At 46.3% G+C, this 21,114-nt stretch overlaps 1 protein-coding gene across 1 annotated transcript in view; it reads right to left on the bottom strand.

The window, feature by feature from the left end:
• SEC14L1 (SEC14 like lipid binding 1) overlaps nt 1-20,169 on the bottom strand; it is a 51,901-nt gene extending 31,732 nt beyond the window's left edge. Inside the window, exons 1-2 of the mRNA XM_082678023.1 lie at nt 20,021-20,169; nt 17,432-17,524 (exon numbers count right to left, since the gene is read on the bottom strand). Of these exons, the coding sequence (XP_082534149.1) occupies nt 17,432-17,494 (63 nt within the window). The 5' untranslated portion in view covers nt 17,495-17,524; nt 20,021-20,169. The remainder of the gene's footprint in view (nt 1-17,431; nt 17,525-20,020) is intronic.
• Nucleotides 20,170-21,114: the final 945 nt, after the last annotated feature.

The raw sequence follows: 21,114 nt of genomic DNA, 5'->3' as shown, positions 1-21,114 counted from the left end.
AGGGGCTTCCCTGGTGGCACAGTGGTTAAGAATCCGCCTGCCAAGGCAGGGGGCACGGGTTTGAGCCCTGGTCTGGGAAGATGCCACATGCCGCGGAGAACCTAAGCCCGTGCGCCACAACTACTGAGCCTGTGCTCTAGAGCCCATGTGCCACAACTACTGAGCCCGTGCGCCACAACTACTGAAGCCCGCGCGCCTAGAGCCCGTGTTCTGCAATAAGAGAAGCCACCACAATGAGAAGCCCGTGTACCGCAATGAAGAGTAGCCCCCGCTCGCCGCAACTAGAGAAAGCCCGCACGCAGCAATGAAGACCCAACCCAGCCAAAATTAAATAAATAAATTTATTTAAAGTATATAATAATAAAATAAAATAAAATGAGGAAACAGAGGCGGAGAGAAGTCACATCCCGGGATCTGAACCCAGGCGTGTCCCAGAGCAACGTCATGTCTCAGAGCACAGGCCCTGGGAGAGAAGACCCGCCTTCAAGTCCAGTCCTACCATCAGAAGAGGGCCTTGGGAAGGCTACTCAATTTCAATGAGCCTCAATTTCTTCATCTTCAATTCATCTTAGTTTCTTCATCTGCTTTAACGTACAGAATTGTGGAAGATTAAAAAAAGAAAATGTAGAGTGTTTAGCAGCCCTGACACAGAATAAGTACAAAAAATGTAGCTACCGTTCCAGGTTGCACACAAACTTCTCAAAGAAGACAAAAGTGATCACTAAGCAAAGACACTGCCACCCACAGTCCAGGAACTAACTTGGCTCTGCACAAAAAGAGGAAGAGAAATTTCTAATGTGAATGGCTTTAAAAACTAAACATTTTCATTTGACATTTACCTTCTCTACTATACTTTGAAAATGCACCCCCAAAACCCATGTGTTCACCAAGCTAAAATTAATTATATCCTCCATGGCCCTAAAAACACAGGATGTAAATCCATGAGGCTTGGTTGGAAACTAATTATTTTAAGTTTATAATTAGCCAACTGAAAAAAAAAAAAGGAACTCGGTGTAAGTAATATCATATAGGTCTCCTTCCTTCTTTAAGGAAAAGAAAAAGCCAAGAGGGGATAAAGATAGAAATGATACTATTTCAATTTAGGCACTGAGTAAAATATTCCCTCTGTAATATGAAATACAAGAAACACATGGATTTAGTTATATAACTCATTAATTAGCTAAATATACTATACTCAGTTGCTAGAAGCAGAAAATATGGCCCCAAAGATAAATGACCAAAGCTGGGAAGAGAACTTTCATAAAATAAATGGGGGGAAGGGAAGTTGCTGAGGAACAAGATGTTCTCTGAAAGGTTAGGGTTACAGGTAGCCCTGAATCAGGCTTAATGCTAATGGTATTAACGCTTTCCACAGAATGAAGAAACACAGTATACTTGGAAGGGAAAGAACTCGCGTCAGGAAACGAACTGCTCAGCTCCCATCATGGCCTGAATGAACGTAAACATCAGACTGCTGTTCCCACAATCCTGGAACGTCATCTACTGTTCCAAGGACAAAAGCCTTCTCTGGGTAACCTTGCACAACTGACTACCCGAGGGCGCCAGCACTCATGGCCTCACACTATTTTAAACTCAGAGCTCCTAGCAACTTGCCGTCCACTCCCTCCCTGCCACCCCTACCACCCAATTACCAGGTATTCACCTCAACTTCACAACAGCGCCCTTTCCCTCCTCTCCTCCAGCACTGTCACTTCAGGACTCAGACACAAACCAAGGAGCTACACGGCAGAGCCAACAGAGAGCCTGGGCTGGAGTATCACCAGGCCTTGATTTGAATCTCAGTGGTACCACTTACAAGCGCCAGCCTTCTGTTACAGAAAAGAGCAAGAAAGGTTGCGAGCCACCAAAGATGGAGCAGTAGGGGGAAAGCTTACTGCCCAGCTGGGAACCAGGTCAGACACAGACAGATCATAGGGAGAATGAGGCTGGGGGAAGAGGACTGGGGAGGAACCGCAAAGCAAAGACTGCAAACTCGCCCTGTCCAGAATCAGGAAAGCCAAGGGTCTGAGCGCTGCCTGTGGAGGGGCGAGATCGGGTTTGCCTGGAGGCGAGCCAGCTGCAGGCAGTCTGGGCTTACATGCAACCGGATCAGAGCCATGCCACCTGGGCCGTCTGCACCACGGTCAGTGGGCGAGGCAGCCAGGGCAGGGATGGTTACTTGGCAAGCAATTTAAATCTCAGTTTTCTCATTTGTAAAGTGGATTAAGAGAAGAGCCTATCCCAAAGGTACACACTTCCAGTTATAAGCTAAGTAAGTCCTGGGGATGTTAACTATACTGTATTGGACATTTGAAAGTTGGTAAGAGATCTTAAAAGTTATCATCACAAGAAAAAAAAATGTGTAACTGTGAGGTGATGGATGTCAACTAAACTTAGGGTAATCATTTCACAATACGTACATAAATCATTACATTGTTAAGTGAATACAATGTTATATATCAATTATATCTCAAAAAAGGGGGGGGAGGAGAGGGGAGAAGAGCCTACCCCACAAAGCCAGTGTGAGCAATGAATGAGACACTGGCATACAGCACCCAATACATGCTCGTCATTACTCTTAGGTCTTTTAGACGTTCTTTAAGTGTTTCTTAAATGGTGGTTCAGCTGTGAGACCCCTGTCTGCGCACAGGGGCCCAGGCAACCAGGTCTCCTCAAGGGGCTGTATGCTGTCGGTTGCCCACTGTGTGCTCAAGGCCTAGCACAGAGGAATGCCCTACCAGTCCTCTCCAGGAGATAAGATAAGAAGACTTCTGAAGGCAGAACTCGTTTTGAAATTGTCTCCCATCCCCCTGTGGCATCCAGGCCTATTTTGCCTTCCCATTACATGACTAACATTCTCCAACGAAATTGCCTTAAAAGCTTAAAGCTTTAAGTTAAAAACATGATACAGCTGCATTTGAGGGCCATTCACAATCTAAAATTTCCTTCATGAAAAGCAAACATGACCATGAGAATCACAAAAACATAAAAAGATATTTTTTCCCCCACCATTCCCCTGTATGGTGACACAGCAGAATCAAAATGTTTATGCTGTGTTAATTTCCACAGATTTAAGTCAGACCCGGAAGCTGAAGACAGTGCTATCCCTATTTTCCATTCTCAGCCTTGCCAGTCAATACTCAATTTTAAGTCAAAGAACTGTGACTCCTGATCCATCGTGCAAAAGGGCTGCCCACTATCACTGAAAACAGTTGAGCCAACAATTCCCTCAAGTGAATGTTTATCTCCCTCCCCACCCTCAGGTTGGCTTCAACCTTGGCTGAGTGTCAAACAAAACCCAATTTAAGGACCTAACTGACTTGGATTCATGAAAGTGTAGCAAAATCTATCTCAGAGAAACGGTTTGAGTAACGTACAAACCCCTTTTAAAAGATAAAAGTTTCCTTGGACCTTTAATGTTAACCAGTTATTTTTACTGTAATGTTACTTAAATACGTACAAACAAACTGGGCAAAAACTCATACAATTATAAAATTCAAACTATCCATATAGGGACTTCCCTGGCGTTGCAGTGATTAAGAATCCGCCTGCCAATGCAGGGGACACGGGTTTGAGCCCTGGTCCAGGAAGATCCCACATGCCGCAGAGCAACTAAGCCCGTGCCACAACTACTGAGCCTGCGCTCTAGAGCCCACGAGCCACAACTACTGAGCCCGCGCGCCTAGAGCCCGTGCTCCACAACAAGACAAGCCACCGCAATGAGAAGCCTGCGCTCCGCAACGAAGAGTAGCCCCCGCTCACCACAACTAGAGAAAGCCCGTGAACAGCAACGAAGACCCAACGCAGCCAAAAATAAAATAAATAAATAAAATTTTTAAAAAAAGATGGGCTTCCCTGGTGGCGCAGTGGTTGAGAGTCCGCCTGCCGATGCAGGGGACACAGGTTCGTGCCCTGGTCTGGGAAGATCCCACATGCCGCGGAGCGGCTGGGCCCGTGAGCCATGGCCGCTGAGCCTGCGCGTCCGGAGCCTTTGCTCCGCAACGGGAGAGGCCACAACAGTGAGAGGCCCGCGTACTGCAAAAAAAAAAAAAAAGATACATGCACCCCAATGTTCACCACAGCACTATTTACAATAGTCAAGACATAGAAGCAACCTACATGTCCATCGACAGATGAATGGATAAAGAAGATGTGGTGTGTGTTTATGCGCACACACACACACACACACACACACACACACACAGAATAGACTACTACTCAGCCATAAAAAAGAATGAGATAATGCCATTTGCAGCAACATGCTTGGACCTAGAGATTATCATACTAGGTGAAGTAAGTCAGAAACAGAAAGACAAATACCATACGACATCACTTATATGTGGAATCTAAAATACGACACAAATGAACTTATTTATGAAACAGAAACAGACTCACAGACATAGAAAACAAACTTATGGTTACCCAAGGGGAAAGGGGGTGGAGGAGGGATAAATTAGGAGTTTAGGATTAGCAGATACAAACTACTATATATAAAATAGATAAACAACAATGTCCTACTGTATATCACAGAAAACTATATTTAATATCTTGTAATAAACCATAATGGAAAATATGAAAAAGAATATATATACGTATAACTGAATCACTTTGCTGTACACCAGAAACTAACACAACATTGTAAATCAACTATACCTCAATAAAAAGAAAAAAGTACTGTTTGGTGCCCCCAAAATAAACTTAAAAGAAAACATATACTGTCTAATAGCACTTAGCTATGAATATGATAGGTATCCAGATGATCTCAATGTGTTTATTTTTTTCAATTATCAAAATAAAAGCACAAGGCCTTCCCTGGTGGTGCAGTGGTTGAGAGTCCACCTGCCGATGCAGGGGACACAGGTTCGTGCCCCGGTCCAGGAAGATCCCACATGCCGCGGAGCAGCTGGGCCCGTGAGCCATGGCTACTGAGCCTGCGTGTCCAGGAGAGGCCGCAACAGTGAGAGGCCCGCGTACCGCAAAATAAATAAATAAATAAATAGATAGATAGATAAATAAAAGCACAACATTAACCAATCATGTTAGAGAATTAAAGGATAATAGTCAGAAAAAATAGAGGTATACACATCTTTAAGTACATCTTTATACTTAAGATATCTTGTCTCTGTCAATAAATCTTGAAGGTCAAATGTTTCACAGACCACAGTTACTTAAGTCCTAGGCAAACAAGATGTCTGGAGTGCTATGAAGGGTTTCTCTTCTCTTCGTTTTTTGTCTTTGAAACAGTCACATGACTGATCCGTGACCCAACGGAATCCAAAACATGCCATGATTTTCCAAAAATATTCCTAATCCATGAAATCTTTTGTCTAATAGAGAGCAAACTGAGTATATGTGACAATAAAAATAGCAGTTTTGCATATTCTTCTTCAAATTAAGCTGTATTTGGCAGAGAACTGTTTTACTTTCCAGAGTGTAAAAAATAAATTCGTGGACTTCAGAAGAGCATTTGATATTCCAGGGACCTGCAGCTGTCAGCTTTTAAAGATGCCATGTGTTTGCCCACATAAAAGAATGTAATGAGCCATGGAAATATTATCCGGTCTCATGAACCAGAATAAAAAATCTATCGTCAGTAGGCTGATAGTAGGAGTCGGGTTACTGTATCAGGAAAATATCTATCAAGCGCTGCTTATTAAACGCCTATGATACAAGTTGTACCTCACAGACCTTGACGTGTTCGGTTCTGTTTTCTCTACCACTTCCCTTCCTTTATGGCAGGAGCCCCCATTCTGTTTCAGTGCATGCCCCCCAGCTCATCATTCTACATCTACTTTCAGATGCTCTTCTTTCTTTGTTAAGAAACTAACAGCAGTGGCAATCATGAGATGTAACTTTAAAGATCTATTTTGAACAGGTGGAATGAAATACAGTGGTTGAACTCCTCAAGGAACTTGTCTTTTGGATCTGGAATCTATCAAATATAAAAGACCAAAAAGTAAACCTAGAGAGATATGCACTTATTTTTGGTTGACATAATAGTCAAAAACTAGACTTTAAAAATGTACAGTAAACACAATAGCCAAAAGGTGGAAGCAATCCAATTGTCCACTGATGAATGAATGGATAAACAAATTGTAGTGTGTATATCTATATATACACGCATATGTGGGATTATTCAAGTTTAAAAAAGAAAAAAGCTTTTGACACATTACAACATGAACGAACTGTGAAGACATTATGCTAAGTGAAATAGGCAAGTCAAAAAAGGACAAACGTTGTGTAATTTCTCTTATGTGAGGTATCTAGAATAGTCAAATCTATAGAAACAGAAAGTAGAAAAGGGGTGGGGCGTACCAGGGGCTGGGGGTGGGGGAGGGGGAGGGGAGTTAGTGTCCAATGGGGACAGAACTTCTGCTTGGGAAGATGCAAATGTTCTGCAGATGGATGGTGTCAATGGCTGTACAACATGTGAATGTACTTAATACCACCGAACTGTACACTTGGAACTGGTTAAAATGGTAAATTTTATGTCATGTATATTTTACCACATAAAAAAAAGTGCAAATCTACTCCACCTGAAAATTAGCAAATAAAGCCATACAAATAATTCAGTTCAGACCAGCTCAAGGAAGCACATGCTTGTTAATATAATTTTGGTATCACTAAATAAACTCAAGAGCAGCAGCCTGGAGAAGCGCGCGAAGCAGACAGGCCCCTCTCAGCGCACGGTCAGCCCTTCAAAAGAAAACGAAATGGAACGAGAGTCTCTGTTACACAACTGTTAAATAATCTATCCTTTCAAAATCTTCAAATTAAAGAAAGTTATAACTGAAACCAACTTCCTTTCTTCCTATTCCATTTACTACAAACCAAATTAAGGACATCTAAACCAGTGGTCCTCAAACCCAAGCAGGCATCAGAACCATCTCCAGGGCTTGTGAAACCAGACTGCTGGGCCTGCCCCAGAAATCCTGATTCAGTAAAGAATCAGAATTTAGAACTGTTAGAATTTGCATTCTAAACCAACTCTGTGTTCAGTAAAATGAAGATAACATGCATCTGGGGAAGAGCTTTCTCAATATTAATAGCATATATCCTGCAATGCAACCATCTCTTAAATCAATTTACTTCTTAAAATATGTACCTGTAGCTTTTAGTTCTGGACTTGGTTTTTAAAACATATATAGGCATTAAACAAGCAAAAAGAAAAACACACATTTTATGATTAGGACCACCTTATGTTACAGAGTAACTTATTCATTAAGAAAAAGAGTCAGGGCTTCCCTGGTGGCGCAGTGGTTGAGAGTCCGCCTGCCAATGCAGGGGACGCGGGTTCGTGCCCGGGTCCGGGAGGATCCCGCATGCCGCGGAGCGGTTGGGCCCGTGGGCCATGGCCGCTGAGCCTGCGCGTCTGAGCCTGTGCTCCGCAACGGGAGAGGCCACGGCAGTGAGAGGCTCGCATACCGGAAAAAAAAAAAAAAAAAAAAAAGAAAAGAAGAGTCATGCATCACCAACCTCGCAGGTTTAAACCTGTAGAGATCTCAAAAAGAAAATTAGAATACTATTCTATCAGAGTCAAGAATTTTTAAATGAATTTTATGTTCTGTAGAACCACAGAAACAAAATTTTTTATATACTTGGCATTCATTGCTATGCGAAAAAAGCCACTCAAACACCAAGTGATACATAAACCAGGACACGTTTGTCAGTCAACTATAGTAATTATAGGCTTCAGTTCACTGATCATAAACCCTATTTTACTTACAAAAACCAATTTGCATCAGATTCCTTCAAAACACGATATAAGTATAAGCAGTAAATCCAACCAAAAGAGTATGTTCCAATGTGACCTTTTGTTGAAATTTTCACTGCCAGAAGCGGAGTCATGCAGGAAGCGAGAGCACGCATCCCAGGACTCGCTTATTCTTTTTTTTTTTTTTTTTTTGCGGTACGCGGGCCTCTCGCTGTTGTGGCCTCTCCCGTTGCGGAGCACAGGCTCCGGACGCACAGGCTCAGCGGCCATGGCTCACGGGCCCAGTCGCTCAGTGGCATGTGGGATCTTCCCAGACCGGGGCACGAACCCGTGTCGCCTGCATGGGCAGGCGGACTCTCAACCACTGCACCACCAGGGAAGCCCTCGCTTATTCTTTAGACACATCAATTTCTGGGGCCTTCCTCTATGCTCAGGGTAAAAAGCAGAACATTTGGCTCCCACCCTCAAGATGCTCGAGTGTAAGGGAAGGTGACAAGCCTAGCGACTCCAGGAAGGCAGGGACCGGCGAGGTGACAGTGGGACACCAGAGCCCAGAGCAGGAACTCCTCTGAGAACAGGATCTGACCAGTGAGAAGGATGGAGAAAGGCCCTCCAGGCACGAAGGCCAGGAAGCAGAATGGCACACTTGGGAAGCAGCCAGTGACCCTACAGAACTCGAGCGGGGAGCACGTGAGGGTCTCGCCTGCGGAGACAAGGCTACGAGAAGACCTTAAGAGGTAGAAGGAGAAGGGCTCCGGGATGGAGCTAAAGGGTCCAAATTCGTCTCGGAGGTGAGGTGCAGCCACTTGAGAATTTTAAACTAGCAAGTGACATGGTCAGATGTACAACTGGAAGACTGGGCGGCAGCAACCCTCAGAAAGAGCGGGTGGGAGAGACAGGGTTGAGATGCAGAGCCCGTAGGTCACTGCAGGGACCTGGACGTGAAGGGACGAGCTGTGATCTGAGGCTGAGCCAACAGGGTCAAAGGAGCAGATTCAGACCCAGGTCAGAAGACCTCCTCAACTGGCAAGGGTCCAGCCATCACCAGGGCTGAGGGGGGAGGGGGGCTGTCAGGGATGTCTGGGTTCCGGGTCTGAGGGTTGGGCACGTGGCAGTGGCACTCATCAGAAGCAGCAGCTCGGAGGAAAAGTAGAGCTTTTCAGAGGGGGGGGGGGGGGTGTGGGTTGGGGTGTGTGTGTGTGTGTGTGTGTGTGTGTGTGTGTGTGTGTGTGTGTGTGTGTGTGTGTGTGTGTGTGTGTGTGTGTGTGTTTTCTGTTGGTGTGCTCTTTGTGGGGCAGAAGGAAAGTGTGGACTCTGTTTCAGATGTACTAAACCTGCCTTGAAATGGCCAGGTGGAGATGTCCTGGCAGGGAGCTGGCTGGAAATCTGGAAGCTCCTGCGTGTAGGCTTAAGATAAGCTTTCAGAGCTGTGGTTTATAAAGTGACGGTTGAAGCCATGGGTTTAAATGAGGCTGCCCAGGAAGAGATGTCGGGTGAGAGAGAGCTGGATATTCCTAAAATAGCATTAATTACCAATTAAAACACCTGTGATGTCCAGAAAACACAAAATATTCAACTAGGGGGTCTCAAAATAGCAAAACAAGTTATGATTAAAGGAAGAGTCCATCTGTACCCAAGAAGGCAAGGAGGTAGGTGGAGTAACAAAAGCAAGGGCAACCAGAGGGAGGGCCAGAGACCCGAGAGGAAGAGAGCTACCACCAGCCGTCTAATCAAACATGCGAGACATTTAGAACTGGACACTTGTCAATCACTCAGATCTGCACTATGCATGTGAACAATGCACTAGGGATACTCTAGTGCAAAACCATGTAGGAGAGATCTATGAAATACTCGTGGCGGACTTCGGAATGGAAAAAGGATTCAGTACATATCACGATATATATAGCAATTATCTTACAGAGTGATAATTACATAAACCTACATACGAAAAACAAAACCAAGGCCAGTACTCCTAACATCAAATTGTACCTTTCAAGAGAACTGTAATGCGATACATGCTTTCTGTTGCAACATGTAAAATTATTCCACTAGAAGTATATAAAATTGTCAGTTTCACTCTCGCACAGGTTAAAAATCAAGATAGAAGGATCAATTATCACACCTGCCAAGGCAAATCCTCTCTTCGGTGAATTTCTCTGTGGGCACTTCCCCAACTAGACCGACATCCCTATCCGGGGCTCTAATGAAAGAAGCACAAAGGACTGGCCAGCACCACTGCCACCCCCACCACCTCAAGGGTCCCCAAGCGCTCACAGCAGACGCTACACAGAAACCCTCTTAATCAGACCTGCCAATAAATTAACTCCTTTCAACTGCTCACTATAAACAGTAGGATCAATGAAGTGGGTTACAAAGTAACTATAAATGGAAAGACCCAGTTTAATTTGGGAAAACAATGTTTTGCATCCTATTTGCAACTCAAAATTACAAAGCATAATCACCAGGACGAAAAAGGAGCAGCCGGTTTTAACCACTCACTTCAATCTCTATCAGGGAGTGTTTAAACAGAGCTGCTGAAAGTAGATGAACTGATCGATCTCAGGCCTGCGCGTACGCCCTGTGCCTACCTGCCGTCACGGACAATCACGTGAGCAAAAGGTTAAGGTAATTGAAAAGGACAAGTGACCCAGTTTCTGTCACAAAGCCATGGCAGGAAAGGAAACAAAGGAAAAGGAGCATGTAAAGGAACACAGGAGGCTGAAGAAACATAATAACCAAACACAAAGGTTTATTTGAAGCACGATCCAAACAAGTTATAAAAAGACATTGCTTAAGGGGCTTCCCTGGTGGCACAGTGGTTAAGAATCCGCCTGCCAATTCAGGGGACACGGGTTCGAGCCCTGGTCCGGGAAGATCCCACATGCCACGGAGCAACTAAGCCCATGTGCCACCACTACCGAGCCTGCGCTCTAGAGCCGGCATGCCACAATTACTGAGCCCACGTGCCACAACTACTGAAGCCCGCAAGCCTACAGCCCGTGCCCCGCGACAAGAAAAGCCACAACGATGAGAAGCCTGCGCAAAGCAACAAAGAGTAGCCCCCGCTTGCCGCAGCTAGAGAAAGCCCATGCGCAACAACGAAGCCCAACGCAGCCAAAAATAAATTAAATTTAAAAGAAAAAGACATTGTTTTAGACAGCTGAGACAGTCTGAACATGGACTTGCTATTGGATGACATCAGGGAATTATCAGTACTCTTGCCGGGTGGATAATGACACGGAGGTTACCTTTTAAAAAGAAAAAGGTCCTTATAGTTAGAGGTGCATGCTGAAGTGTTTTGGGATGAATTGACAAGATGCCTGAAATCGGCTTTACATACACCAGCGGGGGAAAAAGTGGGGAGAGCAGATGAAACAAATTGGCAAAATGTTGATGCTTTTGGAGCTGGGCCATGGGTACCTTTCTCTCTACTTCTGTATGCTTGAAATTTTCCATAATACAGGGTTTACCTGTTTGTTTTTTTAGACAAAAACAGGTAAATCAAAGAGGCAAGGAGCTGAATCAGATCCTGCTTTATTTCTTCTTGAAATATCTCCTACTGAACCATAACTGCCTTCACCCTAGCACATTAAAAGTAATTCAGAGTGCATAATGTATTGGGAGAGTGGGTTTAAGAGAATGGAAAATGCCTGGTTCTGTACAAAATAGTGTACAATGGAAGTACACCATAACTGCCCATTTTCAAAGCTAAGCACGTCTGACTGCAATCCCAGCTTTGATTAAATGCAATAGCATTTACACTATGGCATTCAAAAACTTGATAAATGAAAAGAGTACAATCTCCCCCACTAAAAACTGCCCAGGATCCTTAATATAACATTAGAGAAACTGGACCATTTCCCTTCACTCCTAGACTGAATAAAACTGGTTTTAAAAGTTAGCGACCCCAAAATGCAGACTGCTTATTCCTTTGAGTAAAAACAAATTCTATTGCATATTAGGCTCACTGAAGATCTAACAGTACCTCAATTAATGAAAAAGATGTATTTCAACATCACACCTAACCATCAGAAACCTGGAAACTACAAAAAGGCCCAGGGATAAAATCTAGGATGAGAGGAAGAGGATGTGCTTCGAAAAGAAAAGCAAAAGATGGAATGAAAATATTTCGTAACTGAAATAAAGGTAAAAACACAATATGCATGGGACTCAGGTCAGAGGAAGAAAACGAAATCAGAGGAAAGGAGACTGGGGCTCCCAATATCTTCAGGCGCGGAGGAAGGGGTGGGTGAACACACAGGGGCTTCAGGAGGCAGCCAGCCGCCTCGGAGCAAGAAGGCAGAGCAAGCCGGGCTCCGGCAGGACCCCAACCAACAGAGGAACAATCTGGAAAGGGCTGCATGGGGGGCCCTCCTTGGGAAGCGCTCTGCTGCTCGGATTTCTGTGCACCTCGCCCCCGCCCCCGCCCCAAAAAGAGCCAACTTGATTGCCCTTGGTGTGAGGCTCCCCTCAGACTGCGCTGCAATACACGAGCCTACGCCGGGGTCCCCCACATATCTTCCCAGCTGTCCTGATGTATAAACTGTGAAGGGATGAAATAAAGCTTAAACATAAATACAAATGTCTACTTCATCTAAAAGAGACACACATTCAGAGGTTATATGCCAGCATACGACTCTGCTGATTCATGTCACCTTGTATTTGGGAGCGGGACGGGCTGGCGGCCAGAAAGGGATGGGCAGGCTGTGGATGTTCCCAGGCCCTGCCTCACCCACCGTCACGTCTGTGGTCTGCTTAGTTCTATCACGTCCTCACAACAGTCTCCACTAGTGACCAGCCTAGACACTAGGTTACAGAGCACGTCTGTGCGGGGCCCAGCTCTGCACCTAGTATCACATCAAATCTCTTTCTCCTCCCTTCATCCTCTTGTCTTGGTGGGAAGACATGAGGTATCTGAGGAAAGAGAAAATGAACGGAAAAAACCAGAGAACGAAACAAACAAGAGAATGAAAAGAGCAGAAGCAAATGTTGTTCTGGGGGCCATTCAATCAGCAACCACACGCTTGCAAAGAGGGCTTTTCGGTTACTCAACTCGTAAAAGTACATCACTTAAACTACTACGAAATTTATCAAATGGGTTTTGCATAATTTATGAAGATGTTAAAAAAAAAAAGCCAACTTCATCACAAAAGGGCTTTGCTCCTAAGGGAAGCATTGGTTAACTGAAGGGTCAGAGCATGTTACCTCTTTTCCGTGGAGAAAACATAAATCCCTTGTCTGAAGACAGGCCGCAGATCTGAGCTTCAGCCACCAAACCCACTTCCCATATCCTCACACGAAAAGCTCAAGTGAACAGACACCAGCTGATCAAAGATATGAGTGCCCGCTATGTGCTTGGTACCGAAGCTGGAGGGAACAAGGGAAAAAACAAAGCCTCTGCCCTCGAGGAACATACAAAATAGAGAATAAAAGAAACTAATCACCTGCCACTGACTACACCGTTAAGGAGGAGTCGGAGGAAAGGGAGAGAAACGCGAAGGGCTTCTGAGCAGCATCCGGGAAGCGGGTGGGCCAGTAGGAGTAGGATCAGACAGCTGGGGAAGGTGAGCATCTAACGCGGGGAAGGAAGTGTCAAAAGAAAGGGTGGGGGCAGGAAAAGACACCGAGTGGCAAACAGGGACAGCACAGAATAGAGGTAAACATTCATGCTGGGAAGTTTGCATAATTATGAAATAAGCTTAAACAGAGAGGGTAGGACATAAGGGCCCTGAGGAAAAAGCAAAGCAGTTTAGAACGGATATGACTGATAAGAGATCACTTCAACAGAGGGCTGACAAGTGGAAACAGTGTCTGGCAGGAGAACACAGTACGGACCAAAGGGAGGCATGTGTAAGTAAGAAAATAACAGCTCTGGTCATGCCCTCCACAGGCTGGACCGAAGGCGGTGCTCAGGAGAGAAAGGGACAGAGATGTGACTTGAGGGCACAATCTAAAAGATGCACCTGCTAGGGATACAGATGGCCAAGGGGGTCTGGGAGCACGATGACAGGATGGAGAGAACAGGGAGACTGTGCGGGTGCGGAGAGGAGAGAGCGACGTGACCAAATCCGTCGGATGACAGGAAGCCCACTAGAAACGGGGCTGGACAAGGCAGCGACTCGTGGCACGTCACAGAGAGCAGTGGGGCCTCTCCTGTCACGCGCTCCAACTAGTCCCAACGGCAGCTGTCCCCAGGCGAGAAAAGGATCAGGGACAGGTCCTCACCTCCCCCGCCACTGTGACCACAGAGGCCTCGGCCCGTGCCCCGACCCCCTGCCTCTGCACTTTACTCTGTTCCATGGACTCTCTCTCCTTCGTCCTCCCTCTGTGTCCTTTATGAAAGGGCCATGAACACCAGGAGGGAGAAAGCTGAAAGTTTCCAAATTTGTATTTTACCTCAGAAATTTCAAAATGAAACACTCAAACCCAAGCATCTCGGAACCACGCCTCCCACCTTAAGCCCCTTCTCGGCGGGCACCTCACTAGGCCCGGGTGAGACCACAGATCCTTGAAGGCACAATCCATTGGAATGTTCTTCACTGATTAAGTTCTCCTCCCACAAGTCAGGCAGAGCAGCCCCAGGAAATGTTTCTGGTTGAGCTTGGAAAGGTCACAGACATCTTCAAGGACAAGAACCCTCATAACACATTCCAGGGTACACATTATGATAAAAAGAACACCGAACTCTCTACCTCAGCTAACTGTGGAAGCTTTAACTTCTCTGAGGCTCAGATGCCTCACCCTCAAAGGGGGCTGAGCTGGGGGACTTCTCAACTCACTGAAGCTCCAACAATTGTTTCTGGGCTCACATCTAACAACAGAATGTCCCTCAGATGCCACAAATGCCTCCTGAAACACCTTCACTTCAATTCTTTTTGTTTACCATTAACATTTACATGATTTCTTAATTCTACCAGTATATTGACCCCAAAACAAATCATCAGTTGTCATTAAATCAATCAAAATCAATTAACATACTTGATACCCACTGTATACCTACTGACGTAGGCACTTCCTACCTCAGCATATCCTGGCAATCCTAAATTACAACAAAACTCTTGGTTAAAACAAAGGCCTTAAGTGAACGACAGCATCTCCGCCAGCGGTCATCACAGGACCCTGTAAATTAGGACCTGGATCCACCTGGCAATACCACAAGCTGATCACCTGACGAACACTTCTGTCACTGTCACATGCTGTGATTACTGAAGCACAATCACTTTTTGAGGTTCTCAAAAATATTTCTGTTGAAGCTATAGTTCCGTTCTTGCATTAACTGTATACCTCTTTGCTCATCCTGAATGAAATGAAAAGAACGTTTTTAGAGTAACTCTTTTATACCACTGTTTTTCATCAACAAGAGAAAAAACAGAGCAAGGAAAATACTGAGGATTTTATGCTGTGCAATTACAATCAGAAAAGCGGCAAGTGGCACCACAAAAATCACTACAGGCTTAACGAACATGCACGTCTGTCTCTAATTCTGGAAGGAAAAAGGTAACATTTCATTTTCAGATTAAAAAATAATTTCTAACAACTCAAAAAAAATTTACTACTGCTTAAAACAAAAGCAAGTGAAAAATCAGTTAATTTTAAAAGATTGAGGGGTGGCTGAGAATTTCAATTTCAATTTCTTCTGTAAATCCATGCATAAAAGTGGCAAGGCAAACTGTACCATTTTGAAAGCTGTAAAGAAAGGAAAATAAGGAAGCTGAACATTAGACAATCAAAATACCTCTTTATTAAAGCTAGTGTCTGCATAAGAGATTAGTCTTTGCCTCAAATGATCAGGGTTGCATCAAGATTTTAAAATCGTCCTTAGCATTCTGGAAAACATAAGACACCAGTCTCATGCCTGCCCGCTCCACTCCCGGGCACCTCCCGGGCTCACTGCTCTCCACGGCCCCACACCAATCCCCCAGCGCCACCAGCCCCTGCCAACCGAAAAGGGATAGGTGACCAAGCCCCACAAGGAACCCACAGGCCGGCCAGCAACCGACTTCCTGGGCCCAGGGGGAAGGACCAGATCTAGTCTCTCTAGAATCTGAACTAGGAAATGTGACAAGAACCGGTCACTTAGAAACTGAAAGAAGGCAACAAGAAACGCCACAAAGGCAAACTGGAGCCAGAGGGGTTATGACCAGCTGAAAAAGCACAGGAGCTGAAGGCGCAGGGGAGGGAAAGGCAGGAGAGAGCAAAGCAGCCTGGTGGTGGTGGGGGGAGAGGCAGATGGAGGAGGCAGAGCCCGGGGCGGGGGGTGAGTTCCGGGGACAACTGCTGCCAGGAACCACCCGCCCATGCGGGGCTCTTGGAGCTCAGCCTTGCCGGCTCGCATTCCTGGATTTCTGCGCGATCTCATCGCACACAGCATGTGTTCCACCGACAATACCCGCTCTCAGGCCAGAGTGGGCCTCTGCTCCTTGTGACCAAATGCCAAACCAGCACCCAGAACATGCAAACAGGAAGCAAGCCTTTCTGATAAGCCCTAGATATAAAATACTGAACAGTCCTAGTATTGAAGGAACATACAGAACTAAAGAGTACCCCCGCAACAACAACAAAAAACCCAAACCTCACACCTGATGGAGAAGGGGCACAAGGAAACTTTCTGAGGTAACAGATGGAAAGGTTCTGCATCTTGACAGAGATGCGTGTCACTCTTCAGTGAAAACTGATCAAACTATAAACCTGTGACCATTTCACTGTCTATAAATTATACATCAATTTCAAAAACAGACGCCCTAAGTCTAAATTGTTCCCTTGAGAAGACTTGAGTTTTGTTTTGTTTTCCAAAACTAAATTGATCTGGATAAATCTCACAAACAATGCTGAGCAGGAAGAAGCCATATGCAAAAACACCTGAGTTTCTATTTATACACGGAACAGACACAGAGAAATTCATCTCCGTGTCATAGTCAGAGTAGGGGCTAACTACGCGAGACCAGGAGGAGCCCAGAGGGGCTCTCGTCGGGCTGGAAGGCTCTGGTTTCTCATCGCGGTTCAGATTGACACTTTCATCAGGGCATACTTCACGACAGAGGCATCTTCCTGTACATCCACTTATATTACACCTTAACAATAACACAAAAGAGAAGGGAAAGGAAAGAATACCTTATACTAATCTAAAAGGGATTGGCAAAAAGTTTGTTTTGGGTTTTTGGGGGATTTTTTTGCCTCTAGTGAAATGCTTATTTTGAACCAAACTCTTTAGGCAGTAACAAAGAAAATTAAGACTTTAGTTACCCATTTGTAGAATTCTAATATGACTTATGAATTTGATATTAGCGGAGGAAATTCATTCATCAGAGTCCTTAGAATCTGGTAAATTAAACTGCATCCTATAGTGTCAGTTCCATATGGTGAACTCATCCATAATCTAAATGAGCAGCAGAGGGAAAAACCCGCTCTCCACATCCCTTTTCTACTTTAACAAACAAAAAAAGAGCAAAATCCAGAGGAAGAATTATTTAGTCACAATCCCACTTCTGTGTTTTCAAAAGGAGAATTAACTGAAATTCATACATTACCCTAAGGTGAATTATTTTAAAAATAAACATGCAGATTTTGATTTTCAGAGACTTGTAGTTTAAAAACATTTCACAAATTCGATAAAGTTCAAAAGCATAAAAACAGAACAAATAAAAGTGGAGCAACAGGTCCCCAAATTTGAATACCTAAAAAAATAAGAAGCTGAAGAGTAAACTGAAAAGTACTTACAGCCATAATTAATTCGAAGGGGTGTTTATACACCCTCACTGGTGACTGGTATTTTTGCACCATGATTGCAATAAAACAGCAATCCTCTCACACCTGCAAAACACAAACATTTGTGATAAATAAACATGATGTAGAAAAAATTAAATCTGCATTTACACAACATACTACAGTCTAAGGAATCTCAGCGGGTCGTAATTCTATGCACGCAAAAGTCAAAAGACGAGGCTTAATTATAGAAGGACAAGGAAAGGCGATAAAGACAGTAAGAAAAGGTGAGAAAAGCCCAAGTGGAGTGAGGGAAGCAGCTCTGGTCTGAGGGCTGGAGGACTCCATTGCCCTACCTGCCTCACCGCCTCTCCAGGGGCTGCCCTGGGTCCTTTCCAGCAGTGAGATGTCATGATTCCATTATTCTGATAACCCATACAATTAGTTCTTGAATCATTTTCTCTTCAACAACTTCCATTAGAAGCCAAATTAAAATGGTGGCACTTCAAGATATTAAGCCCAGGACACACAAAAATAAAAGTGGAAAAAAACACTAGTGTGTCTCAAATTATGGGATATTCCTCAAAAGCTATTTTGAAAGGAAACTTGTCAATCCCCATTTTCTAAGTGCAAGACCACAACTTCAGAGACTTCCCTGGTGGTCCGGTGGTAAAGAATCTGCCTTCCAATGCACGGAAGGTGCGTTCCATCCCTGGTCGGGGAACTAGGATCCCATGGGCCGCGAGGCAACTAAGTCCACGCACCACAACTACTGAGCCCGCGTGCCACAAGTAGAGAGAGAAAACCCGCACGCCACAGCTAAAGAGAAGCCCGTGCACCGCAACAAAGATCACGCATGCCACAACTAAGACCCCACGCCGCAACTAAGACCCCACGCGGCCAAGAATTAAATTAATTAATTATTATTATTATTTTTTTTTTAAAAGACAACTTCAGGGATCTATCTTCAAATGGCAGAGATACCACCAAGCACTCTGGCTAGAGGCTCCACTGACTTCTCCAGCCTCAAACAGCTGTAATATCAGGAAGCAATCAACTAAGTGCTGAAGCCTACTTCAAAGTCAGGAATCCTCCTGCCAGGGACACATTTACACACTGGCCCCAGCCTACCTGGATTTTTCTGAAAACACACTTTTATTTGGAGTCCTCTATGGGACTTCACTTCCCTATTTAAAAGGGAGGAAGAAAAATAAATCCAGAGAGCCTACCTGTCCTGCGGAGGATAATCATTAAGAATGTTATTTTATGCTGAATATGGTGAGAGGATATTCAGAAGTACAAAATGTAATATCCTCAAGGAGTCCAAAGTCTAGCAGTAAAAAAAGAAAACTTTACGAAGATACGTTTTATATCGTAAGATTCCTACCTATATAATTACATTTAAACAGGTCTGGAACCTCCTCTGGTATGTTTCGCATCTCTCTCAGAGAGAACAGGTTCTGGCGGAAAACAGCCATATCTGGCACTCTGAAAACTGCGAAAGAATAACTCTGGGAGACCTCAAGCAAGTCATTTGACTTCCCCCGGACTCAGATCCACCTCTGCAAAGTGAGGTTTGGGGTGAGATAATCTTGAAAGACTTCCAGCTCTAAAATCATGAGACTCAGAGACAAACTCCTGAATCCACCACAATCAACTGGAATGCTGTCATTAATCTTGATTCTGGGACTGGCAGGTCCTGGTGCGCTGGGACCGTGTTCTATAATCTTGATTCTGGGACTGGCAGGTCCTGGTGCGCTGGGACCGCGTTCTATTTAGTTTTGCCAACCTGATAATGCCGGTGCACGGCAGGAATTCAACAACCTTTTAAATTTTTAATTAGGAAAATTAATTTTAGGGTGTCTCCCACAGAAGGAGAGGGTGATTACGGAGTATCAAAGGGGGTGGGGGGAGAATGTAAAAAAAAAAAAAGTAATGCTCGGTTAAGACTCGGTAACACCCATTCGGGATTCCGCTGCCCGGCAGAACCCAAAGCGACTACGCTCGAGAACCTGCTAATTCACGAGCTTCTGAACTCCTGCCAGTTCCCAGCTTCCGATGCTCTGGTCCGAAAAAACGTCCTACGTGGGAATCCGGAGTTACAACCGCCAAGTGGCACCGTGGACCAGGGCAACCTCTACTGCATGACAATCGGTGCTTAAAAATTAGCCAATGGCCAAACCCAGTGAGTCCACCCCGAGCAGGCTCAAGGGGCAGCCGGGCCCTCCGTTCGATCCGGGGGTCCGGCGCGGCGGCCCCTCGGGCCCCCAGCCCCGGCCGACCCGGGGAGGTGCGCCAGAGGCCGGCTGGGACCCCAAACTCCGCTTCCCCCAGGAGGGGTCCCGGGTGGGAATATCGACGGGTGGAGGCGGGGAGGGGGCGACCAATACAGTAGGAGCGGCGCGGGGGTCGGCGGGCCGGAGGCGGGCGGGAAGACAGTCCGCTCCCGAGTCGGGGAGCCGGGGGGAGCCGGGGAGAGCCGAGGGGAGCCGAGGGGCCGGGGAAGGGTAGGCAAGGCGGGGAGGCGGAGGCGAGAGCCTCGCGCCTCCCGGAGGGGCCGGGCCGGGGGCGCGCTCGGAGCCCGCCACGGAGACGCGCGCCTACCTCTTGTCAGAAGGGCCGGGCCGGGGATGCGGGGCGGCGGGGGTAGCTCATGCCGGCGGCTCCGCGGCGCCGTCGCCGTTCCACTGCAGGCGGCGGCAGCTCAGCAGCCGGTTCCGGGGAGTGGGCCGTGGGGCGGGAGCCGGAGGGGCCCAGCGAGGCTCCTGTGGTTGTTACGGGTGACGGGGAGGGCGGGGCCGGGCGAAGGGGTACGCGTGCGCGAAAGCGGCCGAGGGGCAGAGGCAGGAGCGACGACGGTTGCTAGGAAGGGGGGAGGGGTGACAACCTGGGCCGAGCCGAGCTGCGCAGGCGCCAACTCCAGGCCGGAGGGCGTGGGAGGAGCTCGGAGTAGGCGTCGGCCCAGAAGCAAGGCAGGTCTACCCAAAGGCTCTTGGCCGCACCCAGATTTGCGTCACGGGGCGGGCCTAGTGTGGGGGGCGGGGCTCGCGAGTAGCTGGGCGGAGGCTGCCGAGACAAAAAAGGGGCGTCCAGCAGTGGCCCCGGGGCGTTCCGCTGACTTGGAACTGGGAAGTCTGCGAGGCATCAAAATAGCCCGGGCCTTCCGGCTTTGCGGGTGCTCAGGGCCGAGCTGGTCTGTCTGATCGGCGCAGGAGGCTCCCCGTACTTCCTCATCTTTTGTTGACTTCTGCGGTGCCCTGACCACATTCTCGCCGAGTAATGCAGATGAGGCAAACGCCAGGGCTGGGGAGGGGCTGGGTGGGACCCAGCAGCATCTTGTCAACACGTCCGAGTTGTTCGATGGACCTAAGACAAGTGGATCTGGCGTTTCGGCAAGAGCTCCAACTTTGAAGCACAAGTGTGATGCACACTGAGACATTTAGGGGTTCTTAAGAGGAGCTAATGACTAGAGAAGGACAGTACGCATGTCCACCCACACAACAAAGATGGTTTTATAGCCAACATACAGTTTCTCCATCAATGTCACTGTTGTTCCGTTTGCGTTAGTCACCGTCGGTGGCTGTGCCTTTGACGCTGCCAGTGCACAGCACATTTTTGGAACAGTTTCGGAATTTCCTTCAGGGCCAGTTTACCAGCCACACAAGAAAATCATTCATTACTTGATCACACCTTGTTTT

Source organism: Grampus griseus (assembly GCF_964374135.1).
Source record: "Grampus griseus genome assembly, chromosome: 20".
In the NCBI taxonomy this organism is placed as follows: Eukaryota; Metazoa; Chordata; class Mammalia; order Artiodactyla; family Delphinidae; genus Grampus; species Grampus griseus.
Note: the sequence above shows the minus strand (reverse complement) of the source record. Positions and strands in the feature narration are given on the sequence as shown.